We start from the raw sequence: 15,747 nt of genomic DNA on the forward strand, positions 1-15,747 counted from the left end.
CCTTTTACCTGGACTGTAACACCCCCATGGCACTCCCACCCAGAGCCAAATTGAGGCCCATCCCATGGGCCTCTGCATCTTGACAGCCAGGACCCCCACCTGACATTGGGGGTATCTGAGGTGGGAGGAGGATGAAGGAGGAGATCCTGGAGCAACAGTCTGGAGCATTCCTGAGCCACCCCCTCCCAGTCTGGGCCATGCCCTCTGGCAGGTGGGAGGACAATGCCGGCTGTGTGCCGTCACCCCTGCCCCACTCGCTCAAGAGGAGGGCCATGGCGTGGCCCCAGCTCCAGCCTTGGCCTCTCCTGTGGTTCTCTCCCTCCCCACACAGCCCCTGCTATCTGCCATTTCCATCTGTCCAGTAGGGTCTCCTTCCAGGCACAGACAACACCAAGGTGAGCGGTTTCCTATTTCCTTTCTACCTGCGCTTTTCATCCCAAGGGGCAGCAACCCATCCCTGTGGTCCCAAGAATCTGGAAAGTGGGGTGGGGCAAAGGGCTCAGAGGCACTCAAGTGCAGGGCACCAGCTGGGAGCCCCAGAACCTTACCTGGCTGGGCCCCAAGTTGCAACCCCCCCCCATCAGATGTGGGGACAGTTCACGCTCCTCCTCCAACCTCCATGCCCCTCAACATCTCCAGCTTAGAGCAATATCCAGTGGCCTCTTGTCCCCATAAGGCTGCAGGCCCCAGGGCTGGTCAGCCCCACAGTCCCCAGCAGCTCCTTGGGGCTACAGGGTGCCTGAAGCAGGGGGCCAGCCACAGAGCCCCACGGTAGTGCTCCCAGCCCTGTCCCACCATGGACTCCGCGTATGAGATGAGCCACATTCGCAAGCTCCAGGCACAGCACATGCGGATGCAGGAGAAGACTTTCACCAACTGGATCAACAACATCTTCCAGCACGGCCGGGTGAGTGTAGCTGAGTGTGTCCCACAGCCATCCTCTGCTGTCCCCCCAGCTCCCTGGTCAGATGACCCACTGTGAGGTCATCTGGCTGAGACGTCTCGCAGACCCCAAAACACAGATGAGTCCAGTGCTCCTTCCTTAAGGAAGACCCTCTGGGCTGTACCTCCCAGGTCCTGGGATAGGCCAGACAGGTGAGGAGGGCTGACCCTGTGCCTCTTCCCCACCCCTCCCAGGTGGGCATCAAGATCCAGAACCTGTACACAGAGCTGGCCGATGGCACCCACCTACTGCGGCTGCTGGAGCTCATCTCGGGGGAGGCCCTGCCACCCCCCAGCCGGGGCCGCATGCGAGTACACTTCCTAGAGAACAGCAGCCGAGCTCTGGCTTTCCTCAGGGCCAAGGTGGGCACCGGGGAGAGGGCTTCTGGGCCAGGTGCTGGGGTGGGCAGCAGGGACAGGCTGGACTACCAGATCTTCTTTCCTGGGCTGGCCAGGGCAGAGCAGAAGATCTGGAGCCTGAATCCGGGAATAGCAGCTAGGATACAGAGATGCAGAAAGCAAAGCCCTTCCTTGAACAGTACTGCCAGCTTAGAGGGCCCCAAACCGGTGGGAGCAGAAACAGCCTTCATCCCCCCGTGGGCGGGACTGAAATATGCTGTTGACTGAAACAAGGGAATCAGAGAATTCTCAGCAGGCAGATTCCGTGTACTTCTAACTTCTCCTTTCCTAAATAAGGAAGTTTACCAGGCAAGACCCATGGTAAGTGGGCCAGCAGATCCTGGATGCGGGGTTGGGGGAGGCAGGCTGAGGGTAGAACACAGGAGAAGAACCCTGGAAACTGAACCAGGCAGCAAAGGGTGCAGGTCTTCCTTAGAGAAGCTGGATCACTTAGCAGCGAGGGACCACAGCAAACAGAAGGGAGGCAGAGTCTCCTGAAAGAAAGAGCCCAAAGAAATAGTCACTAAAAGGAGGCAAAAGCTCCAGGGACATGGAAGGACCCTCATGGCCAGTGTCAGGGGGCTGGACAAGGGTGATTTATACTGAGAACCAGGTTGGGAAGCCCATAGGGCTCCTGGGCTCGGGACTGAACCCATGAGGTGGCTGTTCCTGGAGGCTGCAAGCCACTGAGCTGGAACTGGCTGGGCTGAACCTGAGTGTCACTTAAGTCCTGGGTTGGAAGTCATAGCCCCTGGGAGCCTGGCATGCTGGAGAGAGGCCAGGGAGGTAAGAAACCAAAGCAAATTACAGGGGCACTGCGGTCCCCAAGCACAGGGAGGAGCAGACAGCTGACAGTCACAGAATGCCATGCTCTTTTTGGTCCCAGGGACAATAGCCTGTGAACCAGCCCCCTCCCCTCCAGGTACGTGGGAAGAGTAGGAGCCCCATGGCCCTCATCAGAGGCTCTGCAGCTCCCCCCGAGCTTTGATACATAGCATGTCACTGATGCATAGTCTGTGAAGGTGACAGCTTGCCTCCACTGTACATACTGTTACCCCAACACAGGGTTGATGAGTAGCAGGATGTGGGGTGCACTCATTTCTGGAGACCTTGTCATTTGCTGGACACTCCATGCCAGGCTCTGGGGACCACAATCAGCAAAGCCCAGACCCGACTGCAAGGGGCCTGCAGTTTCAGGGAAGACAACTGATTTTAACCCAGGTCACCGGGCACCGGTAAATGTTTACCAATCAGCTCTCGGGGCAGAGGGAATAAAAGCCCTCGTTTGTAGCACCTGCCGGTTTCTGTGGCATTGATACCCCTACCACGGCTGATTCCAAGCTACCAGCGGGGTATCACCAAACACCAAGCGGGAAGATCAGCCTTCACAAGCTGGTATGGGCAGACTCCAACACCCCCCTGACCAGATGCTCCAACTCCAAGCTGAGATGAGCGCAGAAGGGCTCAGGTGTGCCAGGAGAAGGCTGGAGCATGGGGTGGACCCTTCAGAGACCAGACAGACACAACAAGGTGTACCCACGGGAGTACCCAGGGATGCAGCCTCAGCCACCAGGCAGGTGGTTGGCCGAAGCCAGCTTCCCGCCAGGTCTTATGGGAGTCTCTCCTCTTCTTTCTCCATTTAATGCATACTTATCCATTACCCACTATATGCCAGACGCTCTGCTAGGGAGACACTAGGGAACAAAACCAAGATCCCCACCCAAGCGGGGTGAGGGGACCAAGCATGTGTGTTTGAGTGGGAGGAATTAGTCCTTGGGTTGTGATTTTAAATAAGGTGGCCGTTGAAAGTACCATTGAAAAAGTGCTATTTAAGACTTAGAAGAAGAGAGGGAAGTAGCCATGTGGCTACTGGGGGGAATATTTTCAGACAGCAGGGACAGCCAGTACAAAGGCCCCAAGGCCTGTGCTAACAATCCCAAGAACTGCAAGAATCTTACAGGCCTCGGAGCCCTGGGATTGAGGAGAGGAAGATGGATCCAGAAGGTGAAGGGGCCCAGGTCCCGTGCAGCTTTGATGTTTATTCTGGTCCTTTCTCCCCTCATTTGCTCCTCCTCCCTGTCCATGTGGCAAGACCTAGGGCAGCAGGTTTTCAACTTCAGTGCGTGGGAAGAACCCGAGGTGTTTGTCCAAATTCAGAATCCTGGGCCCTGGCCCAAGAGAGTAATCGGTGGGGCCTGGGAATCTGCCGTTTTAACAGGAGATGGAACACTAATGAAGAGGGCTGAGATTGAAGTGGGAACCAAGAACCCAAGCACCCCCTGGAGATTCCAAGATGCCCTAAGAGGTGGAGGCAGACAGCTGCTGTGGTCTATTGAGTTCATTTGTTGACTATTTATGACTCATTTCCAGCCCCCATGGCTGAACCACCGATCTTGGCCCGTGTTTACCTGTAGACCACACACAGGGAGTTCCCCACCCCAGTGGTCCAGCCCAGTTCACCAGGCTGGGGTCTTTCCCAGGAGGACTCGAGTCCAAAGCTGCAACCATTTAGAAAAGCTTCACCTGCCTCACCTGTGCCCTGCCTCTTTCTCGCTTGGGGACGTCCTGGGGCAGGACAGATTCCAGGACCCTGCCATCTGGCAACAGGTGCCCTGGACTTTCGGTTACTCTGAGACTCCTCTGGCACACGGGCTTCACAGCTGAGCCCAGCCAACTGTGCCCACAGGTGCCAATACCCCTCATTGGGCCAGAGAACATCGTGGATGGAGACCAGACACTCATCCTGGGACTCATCTGGGTCATCATTCTGCGTTTCCAGATTTCCCAAATCTGCCTGGACAGGGTATGTCCCAGCCCCCAACACCCAATCACTCAGCCCAGCCCCAGCCTCCCCTCAGGTCCCTGGGGACAGAGCTTTTCCACCTATTAGGGTCCCCGCAGCAGACCCTGGCATTCACACAATTAATACCCACTCTTCAACCATGGGCAAAGGATTGAGAATGTCAGAGAGACTGTAATATGTTGAAGTGACAACTAGGTTCACAAACTTCAGTCTGGGACAAGCCATTCACAAGTAAGGGGTTGAGGTGACAACCAGTGCCATTTCCTGACTGGTTCTTCCCTACTTGGCACTGAAACCCTGTAACTTCCATTACACCTCTAATTAATTAAACATGTGGAGGCGTCCCAATCCCAGAAGTTTCCAAAGCCCCAGTCACCTGAAGACCAAAGACACCATCCCCTATCCTCCTCTGTTCTACCTTTTGTTTTCTCAGGACTGAATTGGAAAGAGCAAAAACATAAAGTCCTTATATTTATCAATTTTCATAACTTTTCCAATTGGGGTTTCCAAAACCCCACCTAAGACTCAATTCCAATGCGTTAGAAGAGCCAACCTAGAGGATGAAATCCGAATGAAAAGAAGCCACAGATCTGGCTCAAATCCCGGAGGACCACTGAAGCCCATGATCTGACTGTGAGCCCCGGGAGAACAGGAGATTTGCCTGGCTGTGTCCCCAGAGCCTAGGGCCTATGTGATGACTGAATGGATGGATGAATTTCTAGCTGGCCTCAAGCCCTTTCACGTAGCTACCCTCTCCTCCTCGGTCCCCCAAGCCAGCTCCAGGTGCCCCAGCTGCCCTTTCCCTGGGGGGGCAGCAGGTGCATCGTCTCCTGACCGGTCACCCTGCTCCCTGACCGCTCAGGCTCTGCTCCCTGAAAAACAGACATAATTGGACCAGGCTGACTCTGTTCCCTCCCACGCCCAAGCCTAGAACCTCTCCTGGTTCCTGTCTGCCAGCCTAGTCCAGCTACTTAGGGCATCTGCTCTAGGCCTGGACGCTTCGCCCTACACTGCTGCCCACCGAAGCTCCGGGGCCCTAAGGTCAAGAGAGGAGATGCAGCCTGCCCTGCTTTGATATTTTGAGTTTATAAATAGGAATTGGTGGAGAAGTGGAGCAAATGAAAGGAAGCACGAGTTGGGGGAGGAGGGGAAGGGAAGGAACTTTGGGGTGTGAGGGAGGGAGTGGGGGGAGGAGAGTACCACTGAGGCAGGAATGGAGGCTGGAGGGGGAGTAGAAGGGAGAAAGGAGGTGGGAAAGAAGCACTGAGAAAAGAGAGGGTGGGGCAGGGGTGGGGGCAGGTGGACCCGAGAGTACAGAACAAAGGAAATTCTTAGGAGGAGGAACAAGGAGGGTGGGAGGGGATTGAAACCCGGTGAAGATGTCCTTGCCCAGCGTGAAGAAGCAACTCAGACTCTGCCCTCAGCAGCCGTGTGAGGCATCGAGGCGGTAGACGGGTGAGCTGCCAGCCTTTCCTGGTCAGGCCAGTCCCTGTCCTGTCGGTGGAGGGATGCTGGGGAGCTTCCTAAATACTCCTCTGCACCTCCTCATGTCATCCCTAGAGTGGAAATAGTGCCGGCTTCCTAGGGCTGCGTGTGGGTGGTGGAGAGCCCTGTGCATGGGCCCTGGACCTGGCTGGAAGGCAGCCCAAGGGAACCTGGAGCCAGTCTAACAAACCCCAGCCTCAGTTCCCTGGGACCCAGGGTCGGTTAGCACAATGCCCCACCCATCAGAAAGGCCGAGAAACACACTTCTTTGGAAGAAAAAGCTTTCTCTCTCAGCCCTAGTCCCTGCCCACCACAAATGAAATCAAGTAAAATCAGGTGCTCCGAATAGAGGGCAGTCTGCACCTGCCTCCAGGCGGCGGGGGTAGAAGGATCACAACCAGGCCTGACCCGCCTCTCTGGCGGCCTGCCGGCTCCGCTGCCTTCTCAGCTGTCACATGCTGACCCACCATCCGGCCTGCCCTTCCAGGAGGAGTTTGGGGCCAGCGCAGCCCTGCTGTCTGCCAAGGAAGCTCTGTTGGTCTGGTGCCAGCGGAAGACGGCCTGCTATGCCAATGTCAACATCACCGACTTCTCCCGCAGCTGGAGTGACGGACTCGGCTTCAGTGCCCTTATCCATGCACACAGGTGCGCGTGAGGGAGAGCAGACCCAGCACCCTCCCAGCCCGACCTGGCCTGAGGCCGGCTTCAGCCTCCCTCCTGGAGGCCTTCACCACCAAGCCAACTACCGAGAATGGGCTTGGGTCCTCAACCTGCTCATCTCCCACATCCCTCTGGGCCCTGAACCCTGGACCTGGGAGTAGAGATGGCTGATGGCCAAGGCCCTTGCCCTTTCCTAGGAAACCTCATGGAATTGGCCAGGTTTGCCTTGACCCCTGCCTTTCTCCAATGTCTGTGTCATCACTGACTCTATTCTCAGTCCTCTTCCTCACAAGTACCTGCCCTTTTGAGCTTCTCCCCCCTACCCACAAGCCAGGCCCCTGAGCGAAATTAGCCCTCCTCTCTCTACAGGTGCGCTATTCCTTCATTAGGGTCTCAGGTTACCGGCAGGGGAAACCAATACCCCGGGTGGCCAATAGGAGCTTGCTTGCCTTTGTAACAAGTCCGCTTAAACCCAAGCAGTAAATTTCTCTGGTGAGGAGCTTTGCCTGCTTTCTGTCCAGGCCAGACCTGCTTGACTACTGCTCCCTGCGTCCCGAGCGCCCACTACACAACCTCAACTTGGCTTTCCGCGTAGCCGAGCAGGAGCTGGGCATTGCTCAGCTGCTGGACCCCGAGGACGTGGCTGCTCTCCAGCCCGATGAACGCTCCATCATGACCTACGTCTCCCTCTACTACCACCACTTCTCCCGCCTGCACCACGAGCAGACTGTCCAGAGGAGACTCGCTAAGGTTGGTGAAAGAGCAGAGGTGGCTTCGAGGAGAGATGAGCATGGGCTCTGGAGTCAGACCTAGGTTTAAAGCCTGCATCTGCCACTTCCTAGTTGTGTGGCCTTGGCCATGTCCCCTAACTTTACCGTGCGTCCTCTGTCCATTGGAGCCCATAATGCTTGGGGTGACAGAAGGCTGCTATGAGTGCTTGGGAGTGTGAGCACAGTGCCTGGCAAACAGGGAAAGCCAGGTGAGCACCATCTTCTCCAGTCCCTCCCCTCTCCCCCTGCTCTTAGGTTGTTAAGCCCCTAATGAGATTGAAAGGCTCAGAGAGCCAGACTCTGCAAGGACAAGCACAGAAGCAGCTGTGCTGGGCGCAGTCCATGTTTTCGGGGCTCTCATACTCTGGGCACAGCGGCAGGCATGGAAGCCTGGGGAGGCTGTTCTCAGGGTTGGTGTCTCGGTTGGGCATGGGGGAGAAGATCCAGGCCAAGGGCTCTGAGCTGTTTTAGGGATGTGGGGGCCTCAGGAAAGGGAAAGGTGGCTCAGAAAAAGAATAGTATTCCCCAGAAGTGAGGCCAAATGGGGTAAAATAAGATGGAGGAAAGCAGGGCGGGTGCCCCACACTCCTGGGTCTAAGTGTGCAATGCAGGCAAACCTGATTCTCTGGGGGCTGGGAGGACCCCACTTTAGTGCAACCTCAGCTAGGGGAAAGAGCCTCCACCCACCTGGGCAACGTTGGCAGTCACCGAGCATCCAAGAGGGGAGCACCTCCATTCCAGGGCCTGCCCCGAGGTGCTGCCCGAGGCCTTCCCGTGCCTCCCCCAGATCCTGCTTCAGCTCCAGGAGACAGAGGAGCTGCAGACCCAGTACGAGCAGCTGGTGGCCGACCTGCTGCGCTGGATTGCAGAGAAGGAGGTGCAGCTAGAGGCACGGGATTTCCCAGACTCCCTGCCTGCCATGCGTCAGCTACTGGTGGCCTTTGCCTTCTTCCGCACCCAGGAGAAGCCACCACGGCTGCAGCAGCGAGGGGCCATAGAGGCCCTGCTCTTCCGGCTGCAGACGGCACTCCGAGCCCAGAATCGCAGGCTCTTCCTGCCTCACGAGGGCCTGGGCCCCGCAGAGCTGTCCCAGCGCTGGGCAGTCCTGGAGCGGGCAGAGGCCTCAAGAAGCCAGGCCCTGCTGCGGAGGATCCTACAGCTAGAGCGGCTGGAAACCCTGGCCCGGCGCTTCCAGCGCAAGGCAGCCCTCAGGGAGAACTTTCTGACGGACACAGAGCAAATGTTGGACCAGGCCACAGCTGCCGCCCCGCCAGCCAGCCTGGCCACAGTGGATGCAGCTGCCCAGAGACTGGGCATGCTGGAGGCCAGCATCCTGCCCCAGGAGGGGCGCTTCCAGGCCCTGGCCGAGATCGCAGACATCCTTCAGCAGGAGCAGCACCATGGCTGGGCAGATGTGGCCCGCAGGTGAGCCTGGGGTGCGGAAATCATCCTCAAAACAGGCTAAGGCCTTCCTATCATATCCCTATGTTTACCTGTGCCCATTCCTGGCCATAGAGGTCTGATCTATAGGTTCAGGGCTCTCTTTAAAAGATCTAACTCCCACCGATGCCTGAAGTTCCAGCGCCCTCAATTCCCCATTTTTAGTAAAGCACTGCCCTTTCTAGATACTTCTTATCAACTCATTCACTGAACAAGTATTTGTTGTCTACTACGTCCCAAGCACAGTTCTAGGCACTGGAGATTGAGTAGTGAGGAGGAGAAACCATAATGCCTCCCCTCACAGAGCTTACACACTACTAAGGAAAACAGACAAATTAAAATAGATATATAGTACGTGCAATAGTGATTTAAAAAAATGGTAACAAAAGATAGGGGATTATGAGGTGCCAACATGGGGGGCGGGGGTTAGATCAGGTGGCCAGAGGAGACTGACTTTTGAGCAAAGACCAGGAAGAAGCAGAGACCAGAAGAGGGGGCCAGCTGTAGAGATACGGGACACACTATACCAGGCATAGGGAAGGCGCATGCCTGCCATGTTTGGAAAATAGCATGGAGGCCACTGTTGGTCAAAGTTAACAAGTAGTGGTTGAGGTCAAGGAGGTACAGGGGCAAAGGGTGGGGGCAGAGATCGTGCTGGGATCTGTAGGACACAGTAAAGATGGGATTTACTCACAGAAGGATGGGGAATTCAACACGGGAGGGCTGGAATGAAGGAGTGGCACAATCTGACTCCTGTTCGACAATGATCGTTCTGGATGCCATGTCAGGCACAGACTGAAGGGACAGAAGCAAAGACCACTTATGCAGCTATTGCAATAATCTAGGCCAGAGAAGCAATGCAGGTGATGAGAAATGGTGGGATTTTGCATATATTTTTAATCCAAGAGGATTTACAGACAGATCAGATGGGGGTGTGAGAAATTCAGTTACCAAGCCCTTTAGCCCAGGCACCTAGAAGGATGGAGTTGCTATCATCGGAGATGGAGATTGGAAAGGTTTGGGGGCCCTGTTGGCCTGAGCCACACAGACCCTCCATCTAGCTTCTCTGCCTGTGTTTAAGAAGCAGGAACACAGTGCCCCGACAGCCATAGGCTAGAATGCTCCAAGCCCCCAGTCACTGGGCTCAGGCTCCTCCATGACAGCCAAGCACCCCCACCAGGTGTAGACCCCAAGGTGGCTTCCCTATCCCAGCCCAGTGAAGACCCCACCCCACCCCTTATTTTCACATCCTCCAGGCAACTGGAGATCACTGGGCGCTGGGAGCAACTCCTTCGGCGTCTCCAAGGGCAGAAGAAGCAGATGGCAGGTGTGCAAGCTGTGCTGAGCCTGCTGCAGGAGGTGGAGACTGCCTCCAACCAGCTCAAGGAGCTACAGGTGGGCCCTGGACCAGCAGGCCCCTGGGTGACACAGCACCAACACTTGTGATGACCCAGCACTCTGGGACAGCAGTGATCACTTGTCCATCCCTGGCCAGGTGCTGGCCAGCTCCACGGCCTGTGGGCAGCAGCTGGCTGAGACCGTGGAGCTGCTGCAGAAGCATGACCTGCTGGAGGCCCAGGTCTCAGCCCACGGGGCCCATGTGCGCCATCTTGGCCTCCAGACCTCGCAGCTGGACTCCTCCCTGGGTACTACTGTGGAGGTGCTGCAGGCCAAGGCCCAGGCACTGGCCCAGCTTCACGGGAGCCTGGTGTCTCTTCTAAGGGCCCGGTAAGAGTTCACCCAGCTCTCCTACCTTCTCTAGAACTTTTCTGGAACCCAATTTACCTCCTGCCCTGGTTAAAATACTGCTAACTTGGCAACTTCCTCCACATTGACCTTCACCTCTAAGTCTTCTGTTCCCTGTTATCAGGAAAAAGAAAACTCCTATCTAAGGGGGAGTGTCTGAGCCTGGTGGGGAGCCCCCTCCCCAGTCCCTTTGGTGCCCCTTGCCATCCCTCAGGCGCACCTTGCTGGAGCAGACCCTGCAGCAGGCAGAGTTCCTGCACAACTGTGAGGAGGAGGAAACCTGGTTGAGGGAGCACGAACAGCTGGTGGAGGATGAAGCCCTGGGCGGGGACCTTAGCCAGATCAGAGCAGCCCTGCAGAAACACAAGGTACGTGTGACCCTGTGCCCTGCCCCAGTCCCCACCTGGCCCTTCCCTTTCCTTCCCTTCACCCAGCTCTGTCCCCTGCCAGGCCCTGGAAGTCGAGCTCCGCCACCACCAGGCCATGTGCACTGATCTCGTGCGGAGGGGATGCAACCTGGGAGCCCGCGGGCACCCCACGTGGCCAGACCCCAGGGAGCGGGCCCAGGCACTGCAGGGTGCCTGGCAGCGGCTCCGGGCCTCCACAGCCAGGAGGGGCGCTCGGCTGCAGGCGGCTATGCTCGTCCAGGAGGTAGTTAGGCTGCGGATGCAGGGGCGGCCGGGCAGGCGTGTGGGGTCGGCCCCGTGCCCAACCTGCCCTCCTGCCCGCAGTACTTCAGTGATGCGGCTGACGCGGCCTCATGGCTGCGGGAGCAGCAGTCGGCCCTGGAGAGCATGTCCCGCGGGGGGGACCAGACGGCCGCAGAGGTCCTGCTGCTGCGCCACCAGCGACTGGAGCGTAGCCTGCACGCCTTCTGGACGGAGCTACGGCGACTGGACGAGCAGGCGCGGGCGGCTGCAACCCAAGTGTCGCTTACCGTACGTGTGGGACGGCAGGGACCCAGAACTACAGGCCTCCAGCACCAAATGCACATGTGGTCTGAGTACTATGCCCCCTCTCCCGTGCCCACACACAGAGGGTGGAAATGGGAGGGCTTTTGTGGCCCCTGACCTGGGAATCTTCGCTTCCGGCTTGGGGTGCCCCACCCCTCCTCAGCAACTTCTTATTGGCTGCCCCAGTCCGATTAGTGGAATCTTGTCTGCATGCTTGTAGAAGTCATCCGAGGATAGTTTGGTTTTGCTCATTTTGCCCACCAGTTTCCATGCATTAATCGGGTCCCTCCTGGAACCACCCCAGGTACAACCATTGGCCCCACCCTGCCAAGCCTCGTGTTTAGGGGAATCCCCTCTGGACACACTGCCCTGTGTCCTGTCAGCACAGGTGGTATCTGCCCTGAGCTCTCCAAAGGAAGGCCCGAGGAACCTCCGGACCTGGAGTGAGGTTTCCTGCCACTCTGGGCCCCCAAGCACTCAGAAGATGGTCCTCTCCACTGAGCTTGACCCTGACTTTGACCCTAACACCATACTCCAGACACAGGACTGCTTGAACCAGGACTATGAGGGCCTGGGGGCCCTGGCAAAGGTAAGTAACACTTCTTGTTCAAGAAATGTTCATGGAACACCTACTCTGTACTGGACCCTGAACCGGGAGTCCAGAGACAGAGCAGTTGACTGGACGTGCTCACTGCCCCCAAGGAGTTTACACAGGCAGAGAAGAGGAGAAACAGGTCATTAGATGGCAGTGGGTGTGATGGAAGCCCAGGTCAGGCTGGGAGCCAGGGAGGGCATCTCTGAGGGGAGGCCATTTAGGCTGTGACTGGAACAAGGAGAGGTTGAGAGCAGGCAAAGCCAGGGGGAGGGCAGGAGAGATGGGGGAGACCATACCCTAGGCAGTACCTATCGCCAGGCAGGCAGGAGGCCCTGGAGGAGTAAAGACCAGAGTGCCTGGAGCCCGGAAGTGAAGCTGAGAGTGGCAGATGGCTGAAAGAGAGCCTGGAGGGGAGAAGGGCGGGGCTAGGCAGAGCCAGGTCCCACAGAAGTGTGACTTGTCCCTAAGAGCCAAGGGCTATATCAAAAGAGCACACTCTACCAGGGCCCTTGACCTGACATCAAGCTCTTGTCAGCTCCTTCCCCTGGACCTCCAACAGAGGGCGCAGGGCCCAGCAGTGGGGCAGGGGCCTTCTCTCACCCTGGGGGGAAGGATATGGGGCCCTGCTCTGAGTACCCTAGGGGGAAACTGGCCCTTGCCCCAACCTCTGGGCCGGCCTCTCCTCAGCACTGCAGAGCTCAGTTGGAGGAGGCAGTGGCCCTATTTGGCTTCTATGACTCATGTGGAGAGCTGCAGTCATGGCTGGAGAACCAGACCGCACTGCTCCAAATGCTGCAGCCCCAGGCGGATGACTTGGAAGCCACGCGGCTCAAGTATAAGGTACTGCCCCTGTGGAGCCAAGGTGGGCGTCTTGGCTGCTTGGCCCTGCGGCCTTTCCGAATTCCTGTCCTTCTCCCTCCCCGCCTGCTCCTGCAGGGGAATCCCCTCTGCAGGAGGGGATTCACTCCTGTGTCCCACTTCTCCATGTTAACTGTAGTCTTGTCTGGGAAGAAGAAGCAAGGGATCTGGCCTTGAATTATTTTGTTTTTATTGAGGTATAATTGATACACAACCTGATAGTAGTTGGAGGTATGCAACATAATGGTATGTCTGTGTATTGTGAAATGTACCCCACAGTAAGTCTAGTTAGCATCCACCCCCACACATAGTTACAGAATTTTCTTCTTGTAATGAGAACTTTCAAGATGGACTCTATTAGCAACTTTCAAAAATGCAACACAGGATTATTAACTATAGTCTCCAAACTATGTATTCCATCCCCATGACTTACTTACATTATAGCTAGAAATTGGCACTTTTTGACCCCCTTTACCCATTTCACCCACCGCATAATGCCATCTTTTGGCATAATGCCATCTTTTGTACAGTGGTATATATGTATATCACATTTGGTTTTGATTTTATTTTTTAATAAATGTTTATTCACTTTTGAGAGAGAGAGAGAGAGAGAGAGAGAGAGAGCATGAGAAGGGGAGGGGCAGAGAGAGAGGAGGACAGAGGATCCAAAGTGGGCTGGTGAGCCTGGTATGTGGCTCTAACTCACAAACCATCAGATCATGACCTGAGACAAAGTCAGACGCTCAACCAACTAAGCCACCCAGGCGCCCCTCTTTTTTTTTTTTTAAGGTTTATTATTTATTTTGAAAGAAAGCATGTGTACACCCACCAGCTCTCAATCAGGGTAGGAGCAGAGAGGGAGGGAGAAAGCAAGAATCCCAAGCAGGCTCCCTGATATCAGCACACAGCCAGACTGGGGGCTCAATCTCACAAACCAAACAGTGAGATTGTGACCTGAGCTGAAATCAAGAATCAGAAGCTTAACGAACTGAGCCGCCCAGGCACCCCTTTGCCACATTTTCTTTGTCCATCCATCACTGGACGCTAGGTTGCTTCCATATGTTGGCTATTGTAAATAATGCCTCTATGATTATGGGGGTGTAGCTATCTTTTCAAATTAGTGTCTTCATTTTCTTTGGACTAAATACCCAGACGTGAAATTGCTGAATCATAGGCTGGATCTATTTTTCATTTTTTGAGGAACCTCTGTATTATTTTCCATAGTTGCTGCACCAGTTTATATTCCTACCAACACAATGACTTCCTTTTTTCCACCTTCTTGCCAACACTTATTTCTAGCCATTTTTTAATCTTTTATTTAAGAAAAATTTGTTTAACGTTCATTTTTGAGAGAGAGGCAGAGACAGAGTGTGAGCCGGGGAGGGGTAGAGAGAGAGGGAGACACAGAATCTGAAGCAGGCTCCAGGCTCTGAGCTGACAGCACAGAGCCCGATGCAGGGCTCAAGCCCACAAACTGTGGATTATGACCTGAACTGAAGTCTGACAGTTAACCGACTGAGCCACCCAGGAGCCCCTCTAACCCTTTTTTTTTTTTTTTTTTTTGAGAGAGAGTATGCACAAGCTGGGGAGGGACAGAGAGATAGAAGTTCTGAAGCAGACTCCACACTGACAGCAGAGACCCCAACGTGGGGCTTAAATTCACAAACCATGACATCATACCTGAACCAAAGCTAGATGCGTAACCAGCTGAGCCACCCAGGTGCCCCTATTTATAGTCTTTTTGAAAACAGCCATCCTGACTGGTGTGAGGTGACATCTTGCTGTTATTGTGATCTGATAAGGGTTGATGCTGAACATCTTTTCCTGTGTCTGTTGGCCACCTGTATGTCATCTTTGGAGAAATGTCTGTTCAGGTCCTCTGCCTGTTTTGCAAGCAGATGATTTGTTTTGGGTGTTGCATTTATTGTTGTGTACGGTCTAAGATAGGGATCCAGTTTCATATTTTGCACATGGGTGTCCAGTTTTCCCAACACCATTTATTGACGAGACTATCTCTTCCCCATTCTTGGCTCCTTTGTCATAAATTAATCAACTGTATGTGCACGGGTTTATTTCTGGGCTCTCTATTCTGTTCCACTGATCTATTTGTTTTTATGTCAATACCACACTATTTTGATCATTATAAATAATTACTACAGTTTACTATAGTAAACTATACAGTTTGAAATCAGGAATGGGGCGCCTGGGTGGCGCAGTCGGTTAAGCGTCCGACTTCAGCCAGGTCACGATCTCACGGTCCGTGAGTTCGAGCCCCGCGTCAGGCTCTGGGCTGATGGCTCCGAGCCTGGAGCCTGTTTCCGATTCTGTGTCTCCCTCTCTCTCTGCCCCTCCCCCGTTCATGCTCTGTCTCTCTGTCCCAAAAATAAATAAAAAACGTTGAAAAAAAAATTAAAAAAAAAAAAAAAAAAGAAATCAGGGAGTGTGCTGCCTTAACTGATGTCTTGAGAAAGACTTTCTTTTTCTCAAGATTGTTTTGGCTATTCCACACAAATTTTAGGATTTTGCATTTCTGTACAAGTTTTAGGATTGTTCTATATCTGTGAAAAATGCTATTAGAATTTTTATCAGGATTATAGTAAATGTATAGATTGCTTTGAGTGGTTTAGACATTTTAACAATGTTAATTCTTCTAATCCATGTGCACAGAATATATTTCCATTTGTGGGGGTTTTTTTTTCCCAACTTCTTTCATTGATGTTTTCAGTGTACAGGTCTTTTATCTCTTCAGTTACTTATTCGTAGGTTGTTGTTTTTTTTTTTTTAATGCAATTGTAAATGAGATTGTTTTCTTAATTTCTCTTTCTGGTGATTCATTCATTATTAGTGTATAGAAATGCAAAATATTCCTTTATATTGATTTTGTACCTTGAAACTTTACTGAATTCATTTATTCTAACACTTGGTTGGTGGAATCTTTAGGGTTTTCTATATATAATACCATGTCATCTGCAAATAATAACAGTTTTATTTCTTGCTTTATAATTTGGATACCTAGCCTTGAATTTTTAAAGGGCCCTCCCAGCCCTTTAAGGACAGAGACCCCAGTCCTTCCAGAGGGATGCTGCTCGGACATCT

General features: G+C 54.1%; 1 protein-coding gene across 1 annotated transcript in view; it reads left to right on the forward strand.

Moving 5' to 3' along the window:
• Positions 1-389: 389 nt before the first annotated feature.
• The window catches only part of SPTBN5 (spectrin beta, non-erythrocytic 5), a 45,530-nt gene continuing 30,172 nt past the window's right edge, over positions 390-15,747 (forward strand). The window contains exons 1-13 of the mRNA XM_058738128.1: positions 390-907; positions 1,138-1,305; positions 4,028-4,144; positions 6,117-6,274; positions 6,811-7,039; positions 7,847-8,484; positions 9,756-9,894; positions 9,995-10,227; positions 10,460-10,613; positions 10,696-10,896; positions 10,977-11,183; positions 11,587-11,787; positions 12,481-12,633. Of these exons, the coding sequence (XP_058594111.1) occupies positions 797-907; positions 1,138-1,305; positions 4,028-4,144; positions 6,117-6,274; positions 6,811-7,039; positions 7,847-8,484; positions 9,756-9,894; positions 9,995-10,227; positions 10,460-10,613; positions 10,696-10,896; positions 10,977-11,183; positions 11,587-11,787; positions 12,481-12,633 (2,709 nt within the window). The 5' untranslated portion in view covers positions 390-796. The remainder of the gene's footprint in view (positions 908-1,137; positions 1,306-4,027; positions 4,145-6,116; positions 6,275-6,810; positions 7,040-7,846; positions 8,485-9,755; positions 9,895-9,994; positions 10,228-10,459; positions 10,614-10,695; positions 10,897-10,976; positions 11,184-11,586; positions 11,788-12,480; positions 12,634-15,747) is intronic.

This window comes from Neofelis nebulosa, chromosome 7 (assembly GCF_028018385.1).
Source record: "Neofelis nebulosa isolate mNeoNeb1 chromosome 7, mNeoNeb1.pri, whole genome shotgun sequence".
Classification (NCBI taxonomy): Eukaryota; Metazoa; Chordata; class Mammalia; order Carnivora; family Felidae; genus Neofelis; species Neofelis nebulosa.